Genomic DNA, 16,126 nt, shown 5'->3' on the forward strand with positions numbered 1-16,126 from the left:
CAGCCGGCTGCGGATTTGCAGCTGCAGTCCCAGATTCCAGTGTCAGGCCTCACTGCAGCCCAGTGTCCCGCTGCGTGCCTTTGTGAGCTGGCACAAAGCAGATGGAAGTGCACATGTGTGGCTCCCTGTGCACAGCCTGCCCTAAGTCCTAAGACCACAGTGAGGGGAAGGGCTCATTAGGGAAAGTTTTCAGAGCCCCAACTAGCAGAGATGAATAGGACCTAGTGTTTGATCCCAGAAACTGCCTCATTTGCTAGGAGGGCCAAGGGAGCAGCTAAAATAGCCAGTCTTGCAAGCGGGCACATGTGGAGTATCAGCCGTGTTGAGTTGGTTGACTGAAGTGGGTGGGTTGGCATATCACTGCAGGGCTTTAGCAGTACCCAGAAGGGCAGGGCTGGACTGTGTGGCCAGGTCCGAGCTGATGGAGACCTGACCATTTCTCTTCTTTGGCTAGGGTCCTGGTACTGGACAAAGGGACAGTAGCTGAATTTGATTCTCCAAGCAACCTTATTGCAGCTAGAGGCATCTTCTATGGGATGGCCAGAGACGCTGGACTTGCCTGAAATATATTCCTGGGATTTCCAACTGGCCATCCCTGGTTTTCATCAGGAAGGGGAATGACACCAACTATTTCTGGAAAATGGACTTGATGGCAAACACTGGGGGCAATTGTTAGATTTTGTCCCTATGAAGCACCTCACAGAAGAATTGTACTGAACATTTTAGGCAAGGAAATGAGGCCAAATAGGTGGATGGCATGCCTGAGATCACAGCAAGTTTAAGGCCAAGCCCAGGCTAGTCCTCAAGTCTCCTGGTTCCCAGTGTAGTGTTCTCAATCATTTCATGACCCCTTTCCCCTAAGCTTTTTCATATTTTCTAGAGTATTTAAGTACAGTTCTTTTTTTTCTGTCCTGGAAAAGAAGACTGCAGGGCCAGGCTGTCCTAGGAACTGAGTCCAGTACTCTGGGGCTCTGGCCTGAATCTATTAAAAATGGAGCACTGAAGAAATAAAGCTATGTATATGTATATGTATATGTATATCTATACACTGAAAGAGCTTTTGTTCACAGTTTGGAGATTAGGACCTTTAGGGAAGGCAGGAAGGAAGAGGGAGATGTGGAGAAGATAGACTTTACACATATCTATGTGACTGCAGTTATCCGAAAACTTCTGACCCAAGAGATCTGAGCTGGAAGTATTGTCTTCATAGCCAAAATTTACTGGGTAATTGCCAGTAGTTCCTGCTCTGCTGTGCAGATACCGTAAAAAAGTGAGAAATAAAGCCCCTGAAATCTGACCAGAGGCCTCTTAGGAAAGCTGGTGTGAACACCATGTTTCTCACTCCTCCAGCCTCTCAACCTATTTCCCTAGGAGCTGAGAAGTACATGGTGCTTTATTTCCTTGCTCCTTTAGAAGTCTGTTCCAGAGAGGCCTGCATCATCATTGAGGCCTCCCAATCAGTCATATTCCCCAGCTGAAGCAGAATGTGCAAGCAGAGAAGTCCAGAGGTTGCCGTGAGTCCTGCCTGACAGCCCCAGGCTGGTAGGCAAGATGTGAGGGGGTGAATTAAATTTGTTTTCTCAGGCAGGCCAACGATGTTTTCCTACAGTTCAGAGGTCCCCTCGCACAAGGCCTTTTAGATTTGGGATGGATTGCTTGGTTACCTTACCAAGTTTTCGGGTCTTCTGTATCTTTCTCTTATTTCTTATACCTTTTATTTTTGGTACCATATGACTTGTTTGTAGGTGATAGCTTTTTCTACCCTAAATGCTTTGAAGAAGGTGTGGAAATGGCATCTTTGATCTGGTTTTCTATATGCTCTGGATTGGCCTGTGCTGCAAGACCATTTGTTAAAGGTTAATCACATTTTTTTTTGGCAGGCTGTTTCTGCCCAGGATGTTTTATGAGTATATGGAAGACTTCCATCCTTGTGATAAAGCATGTATGAAAGCACAAATGCCCAAATTATTCTGCCTCTCCTTGGTGCTAAGAAAAGGTCTCTGCTATGCTCTCTGATTTATTAGGCCAATTTGGCATGACGTCTGCTGTGAGAGACTGTAGCCGCCCTGAACCAACAGAGATGCAGATGTATTCAGCATCATTCTCACTAAAGAGCTGAAGGTGTGAGGCTGTATTTCCTTTCCTATGCTGGGAGTTTGCTTCTGAGCTCACTGACAGGCACTGACAGCCCAAAGGAGAGGCTCAGTTGTGTAAAGTAAATAGGATAATCAAAACATGTGGTTAAAAGGGGATGACCTCCATCTAGCAGGCTCAGCTACTCTGGGGAAATGAAGCCAACTGCCGTAAATTGGGAGGAAAGATGCCACAAAAAGTATCTGTCCCCAGGTGCCACTGAAAGGCTGTGAGGGCTCCAGCTGCAGCGGGATGAGGAGGCTCACATGGGGAATGGGCCCTTTGATCCTTCCTCCAGAGCTGCTTGTCCCTGAGACTGCCCTATGATTAATACAGTGCTGTTTAGGTGAACAAAAATTAAAGAATATGAGTAAAAATGATCATGGTGAGAAATACACAACTATGTGATGATACTGCTAGCCATTGATTTGTATACCATGTATGGATTATATGTGTGTGGAGATTTCTCAATTAAAAAAAAAAAACAAAAACTATGGGCCCAGTCAGTTAATATTTAATTTTAATAATACTTGTTATGTTTGAACAGTCAGCAATGCATAAAAGAAAAAATCTTCAGTGAATGCTTACACACAGTGTGAACACATGCTTTAAATATGCAGTGGAGAAGGGGGGTGAATTCACAGTTAACAAAGCTAAAAAAAAATCCTTGTTATAAATTACACAAAGCATATAAAAATATTTCTCTGAATGCATAGTTTAAGACTTTAAACTCACCTACCAGCCACTGTGCAGTATTACCCCACTGCCATCTGCAGGAGTCAATCGGCAACAGAGGCCTTGTAAGGGAGGAGAAAGACCAGTGGAGGGCAGAGCCACATCCGGCCCACCTCTCACCTGAGACACCAAAACCTTGCTTGTCTGCTCCCAAGCCTGGGCAATGCCCTGGTTGGATGTGGCTTCTTCTCTGTAGGCCAGCTTCCAGCCCGGGGCCTCCACTGTTGCTGAAAGTGTCTCGTTAATCTAGATGGCTGGGAGAGTTTCAGTTCCAGTAATTCAGATGTGAATTAATACTGAACTGCTTTCCTCCAGGATAGAACCAGCCTTAATTATACGAGTAAAGTGTTAAGTTTTTTCAAAGCAAAGACCAAAAAGGGGTTAGTTTATTTAGACAAACTCACTTCTGAGTGGTTGAAACACAAGGAAGTTTTCATCCTTATAGTGCTTCAGAGAAAGGGGTACTAAGTAACCTTCACTCTGCTATGCAAACCTTCCATACAAGAGTGAATAAGTGACCATCAGTCATTGGTAGTAGGATACAGTTAAGTCCCTAAACAGAGTGACTCCTCGAAGTTGGCCTTGAAAAAAACACCTCAACCTCTTTTCAGCATTTAGGCTGCAGCAGGAGGCCATTATCTTAGCACAATATCCTCTTCCATCGACATCTTCTGCATGTTCTCAATCAATTGTAGTGTCCCAATAAAATTAAGTTAACACAGTTAGGAGTTAAGTTTCTTTGGAAACCATAGGCACTATGGGGGAAAATCTTCTTAAGACAGCAGGGATGCTCTTCAACAGCTGGCTTCAAGCCCTGCTCTCCTGTTTGTCTACATGTGCTAGATCTTATTTCTAAAGTTAAGCTGTTTGTTTCAACAAGACAGTGGCTTTTCTTTTAACATTAATGACATTGAAGAAAAGGAAAAGAATCCTTAATGCATTGCTTAAAAAATTATGCCATGCTCAAGAGTTTAATCAGGATTTTGTTTGTTTATTTTCCTATTTACTTCAGAACAAAGTCTAGTAGACCCTTGGTTGATTTTGTTAAGTAGATTAGGGGTGGGGATCCCTAAGATCAAACAATTCGTTTACAAAAGCAACAGATTCCAGAGTTGTGTAAAAATCCTAATAATTTCAAAATAACCTTTATCTTTGATACAAAAATAAAGATGTTAAATCCTTAAGCTCAGTTTCCCACAATAACCTTTAAAATAGCAACAGATTCCGTCTCAAAAATTGCTTTTCATTTCTAGTGGAAAATGAAAGTGGAGAACATGGGCCGGCAATGTTTGTGCTCTTAGACGGTGCGATTAAACATGTGGATGACAGGAATTGCTTGAAAGTAAGAAAAAAAAAAAAAAAGCAGTTGCTCTTTTAGAAAGCATCAGAGAGCCCTCTAGTGATCAGGAAGGAGAGTTAATGCAGAGATGACTGTAGGCGATTGCAGACTAGAGACAGAGAAGCAGTCATGAGTGGTTACAAAGGTAGAGTGGGGGAGGGGATGCTCTTTTGGCTAACAGCGTATTTACAATTAGGTAACTGTATTCTTAAGTACTTTTAACCTGAGTAACATTTATAAATATGTTATATGAAACCTCACAGCTACTAGTCACACTAAAATTCATTTGTCCAGTACCTGTGCTTTCCCCAATTTTTCTCCCTTGTTATTAGTTCACATTTCAGGAGAGTTGTGGACATGCAACACCAAGGAAAGTATATCCCAGCCCTTCAGGTGCACTGTTGACAGGAGTGGCTAGAAACAGACTCTGCTCTCTTTCATCTCCAGCTTTGACAACTCTCATATCTTACACATAAAATACACTGGATATAAAGTCTTCAGCTTCTGCCTCTCCAGACCACTTCTCAGCTGCTCAGAGCTTCAAGCGATAGGTTTATTGTGCACCAAGAAGCTTGGAAGAGTGGCACCAATGCTTGGGGGTCAGGGGCTTCCTACCTTGGCAGACAGTGTTAATATATACCACGCAATGGCACCATGGGCCTTCCCAGGCATCCAAGGCGGAAGTGTAGAATACTACACTTGATTTAGACCAATGGCTTGTCCTTGGCCCAAAGGTGACACGTACTATCACAATACTCAGTGATACAAGTCCCTGCTGCATTAGTAAGTCAGTTTAGAAGCTCTCCTGTTATAGCAAGGCCTTTCAGTCAATGTGGATGCAGCATTTCTGAAGAGAAAATTATTTTCACTTATCATTAGAACCAGCTCCAGCTCTTGGAAATCTTGGAGTCGAGCAACATCTTTGTCCTAAACAAAAATAGGTGAAAACAGATTAAGAGGAACAATTCATTTCCACATGTTTTGTGTGTTATGTTGATACCAGTATTTTGGCTCATTTTGAGACCTGAAAGGTAAAAATAATTCTTGTGGCAGGAATAAGTCCGTGATAGTGCAGGAAAGTCCCCAGGGACATGAGTTGGATTGGAATGATGGAAGCCCTTAACAGAGCTGCTACCGGGTGAGAAAACCTAGAAGGGAGAGGCAATGCAAGCATCAGTTTTTCTCCAGGGCCCTGAGAAGCCAGAAGCCTGATAAGCTGGGTGTTAAAGGAACCCTTGGGAGGATTACACCAGTCTGTGTGGATTTGCTCTGTAATTTAACTTGACTCTTGCCTTATAAAACACAAGGCACTTTTAATGGTGCACTAAGGTAATCCTTACAGATCACTCCTGAAACCGCTGAAGATAGGTACATGTATGTACGTGATAACTCACAAAATTCTCTCCAATATCCTACAACTCTTAAAAATTGTCAGAGTCTGTATAGCCCTAGGAAAGGGAAATACATGTGATTACATTTGGAAAACTACCCTTTGCTCCTTTTCTATTCTCTTTTTATTTCTTCCACAATGACTCATATAACCAAGGAGGAAGCTGGGTATTTTCCAAATGCAAAAAACAATCATTCATGCTTAAAGGACCTTTCTTACCTTTCTTAACAGAGTATTGGGTAATTTTCTGATCTTTTCCACTTGATCTGGATTAACGCCCAGTTCACAGCAACTCACTCTGAGCAATTCTTGGTAGGTGAGCTCCTGTCGATCCAATTCAATTTCAATGAAATCATTTTCTCGAAGTGATGGGTTCTGAATTCTTACCTTGAGTACCAGCTCTAAAAAAGAGAAAAACATTAATGAATAGTTCTGGTAGAGAACATCCCATGTAATTTAAGATCTTTTCCAGAAGATGGTTACTCTTACTCCTGCCCTATGACAAAGGCCTGGAGACAACCAAGCACCATCCCAGGATTTGCTCAGAACTCATTCTGGCTCTGCTTGGGAAGTTTCCTGCAAAGTCTTTCTGACATCTAGGACTGTGGTACACAAAGTAAAAGGGTAGACCAGCCACCCCAACTGTGTAGAAGGAAAATTTAGTACTGCTGCTGGAGCTAAGGAGGTAAAAGCTCAAGAATGTATTTGGGTATCAAAGTGTACTTAAGCAGGAGAAAGGGAAGAGGATTGGAAAGAAGGCATGGGCAAGATATGGTACATGAGTTATTCTAAGAAGATTTAACAATTGTAGATCTAAAGATACTTATGAAATATGAAACTCCTTATATTAAACAAAGTAAATGAGCAAAAAGATAAGCTACTAATAAAAATGAAAGTCTAAGTGTGGTTCAAATAGAGAGTCCTTAATAAGGGAGGATTCTTAGCTTTGGGTATAAATAAACACTATTATTCATGGGTCTGGGTACTAAGCAGTCTGCCCCTATATCTTAGCCTGACTATCAAATGGCCCAAGCCAGGCTTCTATGTGCTTTCAGTGGTACTGTTTTGCTCCTTATATACAAAGTCCTCTTAGTACTGCTGGGCCATTGTTACCAGCATCTGTAGTAGTAGCTCCTCCAAAACAGAAAGTAAGAGAATTACATACACGGAAATAGAAAGAATAAATAAGACTAGAATATATTCTGTAGTGTTAGCCTGGAATTGGAGGTATCATAATGAACTTGTGGTTTTCAGTTTTTAAGAAGAGAGATATAAAGAGATACAGAATACAGATATATATGTGTATATAAACATATGAATGTATATGTGTGTTGGTCTGTTTGATTGCTTCTTTCTTTCTTTCTTGGCTCCGTCCTCTGAGAGGGCTTAGGAAAAATGACACACCTGTAGTTATGAGCACACCTGGAATGTGTCTCAGCTTCCGAATACCATTACCCACCAAAAAGAACCAGGACGCTTTGGACGAAGGCTGATTCCAGGGCTGGGGCACAGAAAATTATACTATAAGCCTGGAATATCTTGCTGCACCAGAAAGTAAAGAAGTACTCAAGAATGATGGGGGCATGTTAAAGGGACACAAGAACCTGCTGGCTAAATCTTGGATTTAGAAATCTTGGAACATCAAAATAATGACATTAATGGATTTTAACACACTGCATAAAATAAGAATCCATACTGATATAAATGGGGAGAAGGGAAAGCTCTTCTTTACAGTTGTATACCAACTAATAAATATAGAAGGAATGATAGAAAATCACATTCTACAAAATAACTGACCTGGACTCTTCAAAAATATAAAGGTGAAAATGATAAAGAAAGGCTGAAGAAATGTTCCAGATTAAAGGAGACTAAAACATGACAAATAAATACAATACGTGATCCTGGATTAGATTTTAGGCAGACAATGCGGTGTATGAGGATAACTACAAAGGGCATGGTTGAGACAATTAACAAAATTTAAATATGAAGCATAGATTAGAGAACAGTATTATATCAAGGTTACATTTCCTGAATTTCATAATTGTTTTGTGCTTTTACAAGGACATTCCTTCTTCTTAGAACACATCCACTTAAGTAGTTTGAGGTAAAAGGGCAAAAGGTAAACAATTTGTATATCTGAATCTGAGTAAAGGGAGTTCCTTATACTAGACTTGCAACTTTGCTGTTTTCAAACTTTGCTGTTTGAAAATCATTACCACCACCGCCACCCCACGAGAAACAACCAGAAAAACAATGAGTAAAGCTGTAGACCCCCAGACACCATCTGGCCTGTTGCAGAGGCAGTTTGCTTTCGAGGGGTTACCTTGCATATTAAATGGAAATGCTCCAGTGAAGAAAAATGGCTGAAATGCTGGCGCAGGTCCTGCATACGTCCCATTTTGAGGCTCCAGAGACACTGGTGGCTTGGACGGGACAGAAGAGAAGAGGGAGCGTCTCTGACTCACTGGTGACTGACAAACAGAACCCGGTTTTGTGCTTTCTGGTGTTCTGAGTATGGCAGAGGGGGCAGACACATCACCATTCTGAACCGGGGCCAGGGAGCTGTGGTCCCGTGGAAAGGCCCCTAGCAGGGGAGGTTCCCCAGGGGGAAGCAATGGAGGCGAGCCATCTGCAGGGGGTGATGCAGGAGGCATGGAGGGGCCCCCATTCTGCAGCTGGGCTGAATCTTCTGCTGCGGGGGTATATATAAAAGGGAAAACTGCGTTGGCCAAATAGTTGGGAACAAAGGGCAGCTCTGACTCCTTCTTCAGCTGGGGGAGGGTGTTGTCATCATCGTCATCTTCCACTTTAAAAGAAGAAACACAGAACATCATATAGCTCTTTAAAACTTACAAAGAAAAGAGTGTCTTGGAGAAACTGGTGTCCTTTGGTATGTGCAAAAGATGCTCAGTGACTACAGCCTCCTTGGGTCAGAAGAGAAAAGAATATTTCACTGGGTTTATGATTACTATTTTTATTACTGTCTTCAACTTTATAGATAAAAAAATAAAACCTTTGAGGTTGACTTTCCCAGGAACAAGATAGAGTTACCATCTTGGCATAGCGATTAGCTTTTAGAAATAGACCATTTTGTTTTGTTTTTTATTTTTATTGACAAATCTTCACATACACACATACATTCCATACATAGTGCACAATCAGTGGCTCACAATATAACCACATAGTTGTGCATTCATCACCACGATAATTTTTTTAGAACATTTGCATCACTCCAGAAAAAGAAATAAAAAGAAAAAACTCATACATCCCATACCCTTTGCCCCTTCCTCTCACTGACCACTAGTATTTCCATCTACACAATTTATTTTACTCTTTGTCCCCCTATTATTTATTCAGTTTTTATCCATATTTTTTTATTTATCTGTCCATACCCTGGATAAAAGGAGCACCAGACACAAGGTTTTCACAATCACACAGTCACACTGTAAAAGTTATATCTTTATATAATCACCTTCAAGAATCAAGGCTACTAGAACACAGCTCAACAGTTTCAGGTACTTCCCTCCAGCTACTCCAATACACCACAAACTAAAAAGATATATCTATTTAATGTATAAGAATAACCTTGAGGATAATCTTTCGACTGTTTGAAATCTTTCAGGCACTGAAACTTTATTTTGTCTCATTTCTCTTTTTTCCCTTTTGATCAAGAAGGCTTTCTCAATCCCTTGATGCCAGTCCCAGCTCATTCTGGGATTTCTGTCCCACATTGCCAGGGAGATTTATACCCCTGGGAGTCAAGTTCATGTAGTGTGGAGGGCAGTGAGTTCACCTGCCAAGTTGGCGTAGTGAAAGAGAGGCCACATCTGAGCAACAAAAGAGGTTCTCTGGGGGTGACTCTTAGGCCTAATTTTAAGTAGGCTTAGCCTATCCTTTGCAGGAATAAGTTTCATAGGGGCAAACCCCAAGATTGAGGGCTTGGTCTATTGATCTAGTTGTCCCCACTGCTTGCAAGAATATCAGAAATTCTCCAAATGGGGAAGTTGAATATTTCCTCCGTTCTCCCATTCCTGCAAGGGGACTTTGCAAATACTTCTTTATTCACTGCCCAAATTACTCTGGAATATATTGGGGCAAAACACTAACCTGGAAAAATCAACAAAATCTCATGCTCTATTTAAGATTTCATGTACTTATGGTGTTCAACTAAACTGACCATACAAGATAAACTAGGAAATAGAGTACCCAAAATATAAATGTTTCACAAAATAAACATCTTTCCCTTTGGACAGACCTGTTTTTTGACAGGTATCAAGAATGCAGCCACGATCTCAATTTTAAAAAATCATGGAGGGAGAAAAAAAATAAAAAAAGAATGCAGCCACAAATCAGTTTGACAAAATCAAGAGGTGGCTCCAAACACAGACTCACCTCCCATAATCTTTCTGATTTCTCTCCTTGATGTCAACTGGACTGGCATTTCTCCCTTTGTGGTAAGAATCTCTTTGTCAGCTCCTGATTTTAACAGGTAAGAGACAACTTGACCATGATTACGTTTACATGCCCAGTGTAGACAAGTCCTACCCAGAAGAAGAAAAAAGTGATTTAAAAAGAGAAGTGGTGATATGGGTTTTCAAATTCTAAATGTTAGTAAATAAATATATATGAGCTTAATAGGAGTTCAGCTACAACAAAGAAACCAGGTTGGTCATTTCAACATTTCTTTTCACAAAGTAGATGATCAAAATATTTAGTATGCTTAAAATTTATCTTTAAATTTCGTTTCTGATCCTGGGAAAAAAACTAATTTGTCCTAGGAGCTTTAATTTCAATGGCTTCCAGAAAGCTGGCTGGCTAATTGAACAACTCCAGCGATACTGAAGAGAGTTACTCCACTGTTCTCGCTCATTACATTGTCCCAGACTCTTTAAATTTTATTTTTATATCGCCACATTCCCTCTTAGGGACTATGGAAACTTGCTTCATATGTATCAAATGCCATTTGAATATTAAATATTATCAGGCTAATAACCATGTCCTACCTGCAGCTTGCTCTGTCACTTAAATCATTATTACTACAGTATATGGTCCTGTCTGAATCTCAGTTGCTCCCTCTTTTCCTCTTGACTTTTCATTTCTTCATTAAAAAAAAAATTCTAAATTTCCATTTTTTAAAAAGTTGGCTTCTCTAGCTCTCTCAAATTATAAAGCTCCGCACACATATTTAATTCCTAAGGCACTTAAAAAAAAATGTACATCAATGACCAAAATTTTTTGAGAACACTCTTCTAACGGAGCAGACTGATTTACGTAAACCTAATTATTTAATACTGTACACATAAGAAGGGATTATGCACACATCAAAGGGCTATTATTTTAACATTGCATAGAAATGCAATTCGTGTGCTGACAAAAACTCCACCTTAATAGAAATTAAAGCATTCAGAGCTTCTAAATTCATCCCCAGTTGCCAAGCCTGAATGTATATTATGGAAAATACTTTCTCTCTTCTCTGTTTTGAAATGTCCTCAATCACTAAATCTCTAATTGAACTGAGATAATATCTTCGGCGTTTATACCCAAATACAGATACACTGACAAGTAGAACATGTTCAATAATGAGGGTTAGGTTGCAATTCTGGGAAGCATAATCATCTAGAAAGCTTTACTTGGTTCCACAGTAAAGCTGATTTTCTCTGGGAACCTTAATTTTTGTGCTTTACAAAAAGCTACCTTGTCTGGTTGGCTGGTAATAAATCCATTGATATTTCAGAGTGACATTCTACGCTATGTTTTATTAGAATTAAGATTATCCAGTACTTTAAAAGTCCCTCTGTTCTCTGACAAAATGACTGCCAGTTTAAGAACAACAAGGGAAGAATCTTGATCTAGACTTTAAGCTCCATGAAGATAAAAGAAATGTGTGCTTCACATGTACCAGGTGCTTAATTAGTGCTTGCTGAATGAGTGAACTAAGGACAAGGTGGACATCGCTTGGAGTAGAAGGATCCAGTACATCCTTGATTTGGGGCAAACTGCAGCTTGGAGTGTGTTTGTGGGTGGATGCCTGTGGCACAGACTTGAAAAGTGAATAATTATAATGATAAGTGCTCACTCAAAAATGAATGGAACATGATGAGAAAAATATGCTCCCTTTAGGAAATAAAGTACTCACTTGCAGATAGTAAATCATTTGTTCATGGCAAGTTTGAAAGTGAAAGCGGTAATTTACTGCCAGTGGGTCTGAGAGACTCTGGGACAAACCAGCCAGCTAAAGCATCACCATGAAAAGCACGTCCCCTGCAGCCCTGCATTCACAGGGATCATCCTCATCCATTACAGTCCAGAGCTGTGTGGGTCTAGGCAGCACACAGAGTCACAGTGGCCAGGCAATATTTTCAACTTTTTCATGAGTCATTACATATGTTCCGTAAAGCCAATGGGTCTGTATGGCACTTTAATTAAAATTAATGTGGGAATTCTTGTCTTTGAACTTCAAATCTTTAAGCTTTACATTTGTAGTCAGAATGTCCCATTAGGGCTAGGAAGTATTTTAGACCAGAAGCACTGGGCATCCTTCCTCAATGCTGAAAGTGTGGTTACTGAGCTACCACACTTTAAATTATTAAAGTAATAATTTAAAGCAAGCACCATTCTGCTTTTCTATGCTGGAGAGTAAGTTTTTTGAGGGTAACCTTTATGCCCCATTACCCAATACAATGCTTAATAATCATGATAATAGTTAACCCAGATATAATATAATGTATTACATGCTGGACATTGATCTAAGTGCTTTACATGTATTAACTCATTTAATCCTCAAACAACCCATGAGGTAAGTGCTACTATCCACATTCCCCCGTTTTACAGATGAGGAAACTAAAGCAGTAAGCAAATAAATAAGCAAAGTATATACCTTCCTAGGTGGTGATTAAGTTTTATAGGGATAATAAAGTAAGGAAAGGAATTAAAGATGCCAGAGGTTGGGAAGTGGCATGGTGCAGTTTTAAACTGAGGGACAAGGAAACTGAGGGCCAAGAAGGTGAGAACTGAAGGAGATAAGGGAGCAAAACATCTGGTACCTGGGGAAGGGGAGAGATAGTAGTGGAAGATGGGACAGTTTAGAGGGAAGAGAAAATGCAAAGCTCTGGAATAAAGATCGTGCCTGGTGTTGTGGAAAACACAATGAGGCCAGTAGAGCAGAAGGAAGTGAACAAGGGGGCAAGTACCAAGAGATAAGGCATAGACATAAACAGGGTAGATGAGAGGACAGGGAATAGAAATTGTAGGACCCTGTAGGCCTTATTCAGAGTGAGTGGGAGCCATTAGAGAGTTTTAAGGAGAGTGAAATGATTTGGCATATTTTAAGTCAGGATCCCTTGGAAAGGTTTTAGGGTGTAAGGGTAGAGGCAAGACTAGTCAGGAGGCTACTGCAAAATCCAGGTGAGAGAATAATGTTGTTTATAGGGGTAAAGCTAGTGAGAAGTGGTCAGATTCTGACTAAACTGAAGGTGGAGCTGGCAGGATTTACTGACTGATTGAATGTAGGGTGTAAAGGAAAGAGGAGGCACTGACTGATTGAATGTGGGATGTAATGGAAAGAGGAGGCAAGGCAGAGCATTTTGGCCTGAGCACCTGAAAGGAAGAGGTTTTGCCATTAGCTGAGATGGGGAGGACTCAAAGGCACAGGTTTGGGGTATAAGGGAGATGAGGGGAAAACAGTTCAAGCTTGGACATACTTATTTGAGATGCCCACTTAAATCTATGAGAAGACTCTTCAGGTTACTTTAAATTCAACTTATAGCTACTGAGCACCTATTACATGTCAGGCATTATGGTTAAGAGGGTAGGTTCTGGGTTCACTTCCCAGCTCCACTAGTTACTGTAAATTCTATCACCTTGGGAAAATTACTTAGCCTTCCTGGGCCGCAGTTTCCTTATCTGTAAAATGGAGAGAATAACAATACCTATGTCTCCAGTAGTTGTGAATGAGATAATACACCTGAAGCGCTTAGAACCATGCCAGTGCTACAAAACAAACTCGATACATTTTATTTTTTCATATTATACTTCATCTCCGTAAAGGCTCACAATACTCTTGTGATAAAAGTGGAAAAGAAAGTGATTCAGGAAAGTTCACATAACTAGGCAGGAATGGAGACCCTGCTGCACCCAAGACCAAAGCTCTTTCCTCTACACAACACTGCCTCCTAGTGTCCAAACAGTAATTCACATATTGTGAGCCACAAACAATGTCAGAAAAGGTACACTTAGCAGAAGCTTGTTTGAAAACACTTTTAAACAATAAAAAGCAGTGTCCTGTTTCCTTGCTTTCTTTCTGGACAGTCACCCAGGCTGTTTTCTTAGGGGGGAATAAGTAGACAGATTTGTGAGGAAGTCAGAAAACCTTGGTTCTGGTTTGGCTATCACATTAACTAGTTGGGTAAGTTACTCTCTGAGGTTGAACCCATCTCCATTGTCCCTTTCTGTTCCAAAATGTATAGTTCGTCTTCAAAAAGAAAACATTTGCAAGCTTTCTTTAAGACTAAGGTAGGAAAATGCTTGTTAAGCATTACCTGAATCAAATTTTAAAATTTAAATGCAAAGAGGGCAGATTAATACCACATTCAGCAACTTAAAATTAATGATTTGACCATCAGTACATCCTAAGGAGTCTCCTTATTCAATCGGGAAGGACTCAATCTGCAAGAAGGCAACTGAAGCCTGCATCAAATTCTATATTTGAAATCGTAATAGGAAAACAAGGCAAAACCCTCCATAGGATAAACAAATGAGTCTTCAGGCAGTTGTCAACAGGCATCTGTAGACAGCAGCAAATCACTGCAACGAGACCACAGAGAAGCAGAATAGCGATGCATGTGATTTTCTTTCTGGTCTTGGGTAATGTAATAGTGCTCATTTATATAAGATTCGTATTTGCCCAGTTGCTTATGCGTTTAGCTCTGCACGGATGTTTTCTTCAGAAGCACCTACGGCAAAATAATTCAACACTCCAGCGAGTGTGAGATACTCGCTGCGAGTAATACTAGCACGTTCTGGCCAAGTTAGCCCGGGAGCGCGGGCGATGGCGGGACGACAGGGTCCGAGTGGGCACTGCCAGGGGAGGACCACGTGGGCTGGGGTTTGGGTAAGACGCGCTCCTGACTACACCGGGCAGAGGGACTAGAGCTGGCCTCGAAAGGATACAACCTCTGAGGTCCGAGGCACCAGTCCATGCCTAAGTCTGACATTTGGGGACGGCGCTACGACCCGGCCATGTCCGACCGCCCCGCCCCAGGCGGGCTGCTGTGACCCTAGGCCTCCCCCGCTCCCCACTTACCAGCCGTTGACCTCATTTTGGGAGTTCACATCCACCCCGCTCTCCACCAGTTTCTGCACCTCCCGAATATCCCCCAAGGCCGCGGCCTCCCGCAGCCTCTCCTGCTGTTCCTTCTGCTCTAGGAGGGCGCTCATCTTCCCCTCCACCCCAGGCCCCGGCCCGCCCCGCCCCGCCCCGCCCGGGGCCTGTCAACGCCGCCGCCGCCGCCGCCGCGGCCCGCTCCGGGCCATGGGGAGGGAGCACGGAGCTCGCCCGCCCTGCTGGCGCCCGGCCCGATGCTTTGGCTCCCTCCGGCACGAGGCTTACAACTCCCCTGTTGCTACCCGCCCGCAAGCCCAGGCCTCCTCCGGGGCCGCGCCTCCCGAAGGCCGGTTCTGGGGGACCCTATTCAGTGTGACAACCCTGACCCAGAAATTTTCCGTTCCTACCCTCGGCCCCGGCGCCCGGGCTGGTTGTTTATGTAACTACTGCACAATATTATTTGCAGTGATTCATTGACTATTTTTAGGCCTGCCCACCCCGCAACTTCAGGAGAGGAGGACAGACACATGGAAGGAGAAGAAAGCATATTTGAAAGCCAGAAAAGCCTTATCCTCTGACGCAGGCTGTTTACCAGGCATCAAAATTAACTGGTGCTCCCCCCCACCCCCGCCCCCACCCCCCACGCCCGCCACTTTGGCTCTTTTCCGTTATCTGAGCCAACTTTTGCCCAGCAGGATGGGGAAGTGGGCTGAAAACGATCTTACTATAACATGCCCATTATTGCAGCGATAGATTACACTGTTCTTTATTTTGATAGTGCCTGAGATCATTCAGTCAGAATATTTATATCCATGTTTTTGCTTTTTACATCTTATTTTAGACAGGGATTTCTTTTAACTTGACTTTCTGGAGAAATACCTATAGTGTGCCTATAGTCTATAAGCAGTAATTTATTACTGCTTATAAATCATAATTAATCATTCTTCATGCAGGCTGTGTGAGGAAAAAGAAAGGAAAAACACCAAGGATGCTTTGGAGTTATCTTGGTCCTCATTCCTGGAGCTCCCAGGAAGTGCTATGGTGTCTATATAAAAAGCATTTGCCTGATTTCTTGCCTAATCAATCTAATGAGGCTCAAAGGTTGGATTGGCACTGTCTTACTACACAGTGGGAGGGAAAAAATTATTGTTTTGCTGAGCCCAGGTGCCTTAGATGGATCTCCAGCATGGCACAGGATGGAGTTTGC

General features: G+C 42.0%; 2 protein-coding genes across 2 annotated transcripts in view; one reads left to right on the forward strand and one right to left on the reverse strand.

The window, feature by feature from the left end:
• Positions 1-1,032, forward strand: part of ABCC3 (ATP binding cassette subfamily C member 3) — a 55,354-nt gene extending 54,322 nt beyond the window's left edge. The window contains exon 31 of the mRNA XM_077164771.1: positions 455-1,032. Within this exon, the coding sequence (XP_077020886.1) occupies positions 455-563 (109 nt within the window). The 3' untranslated portion in view covers positions 564-1,032. The remainder of the gene's footprint in view (positions 1-454) is intronic.
• A 1,603-nt stretch (positions 1,033-2,635) lies between these two features.
• On the reverse strand, positions 2,636-15,056 carry ANKRD40 (ankyrin repeat domain 40). The gene is made up of 5 exons (XM_077164775.1): positions 14,899-15,056; positions 9,990-10,138; positions 7,921-8,403; positions 5,817-5,998; positions 2,636-5,134 (listed from the first exon to the last, which is right to left on the reverse strand). The coding sequence occupies exons 1-5, from the start codon at positions 15,030-15,032 to the stop codon at positions 4,988-4,990; spliced, it is 1,095 nt and encodes a 364-aa protein (XP_077020890.1). The 5' UTR covers positions 15,033-15,056; the 3' UTR covers positions 2,636-4,987.
• Between the last annotated feature and the right edge of the window lie 1,070 nt (positions 15,057-16,126).

This window comes from Tamandua tetradactyla, chromosome 6 (assembly GCF_023851605.1).
Source record: "Tamandua tetradactyla isolate mTamTet1 chromosome 6, mTamTet1.pri, whole genome shotgun sequence".
Taxonomy (NCBI): Eukaryota; Metazoa; Chordata; class Mammalia; order Pilosa; family Myrmecophagidae; genus Tamandua; species Tamandua tetradactyla.

What these genes read in the sequence shown, in the direction of transcription:
- ANKRD40 (XM_077164775.1), bottom strand. Translation starts at nt 15,032, where the DNA reads ATGAGCGCCCTCCTAGAGCAGAAGGAACAGCAGGAGAGGCTGCGGGAG. An exon ending in CAAAATGAGGTCAACGGCTG is followed by an intron (nt 10,139 to 14,898) that starts GTAAGTGGGGAG and finishes TCTTCTGGGTAG; the next exon opens with GACTTGTCTACACTGGGCAT. An exon ending in ATTTCCATTTAATATGCAAG is followed by an intron (nt 5,999 to 7,920) that starts GTAACCCCTCGA and finishes TCTCTTTTTTAG; the next exon opens with AGCTGGTACTCAAGGTAAGA.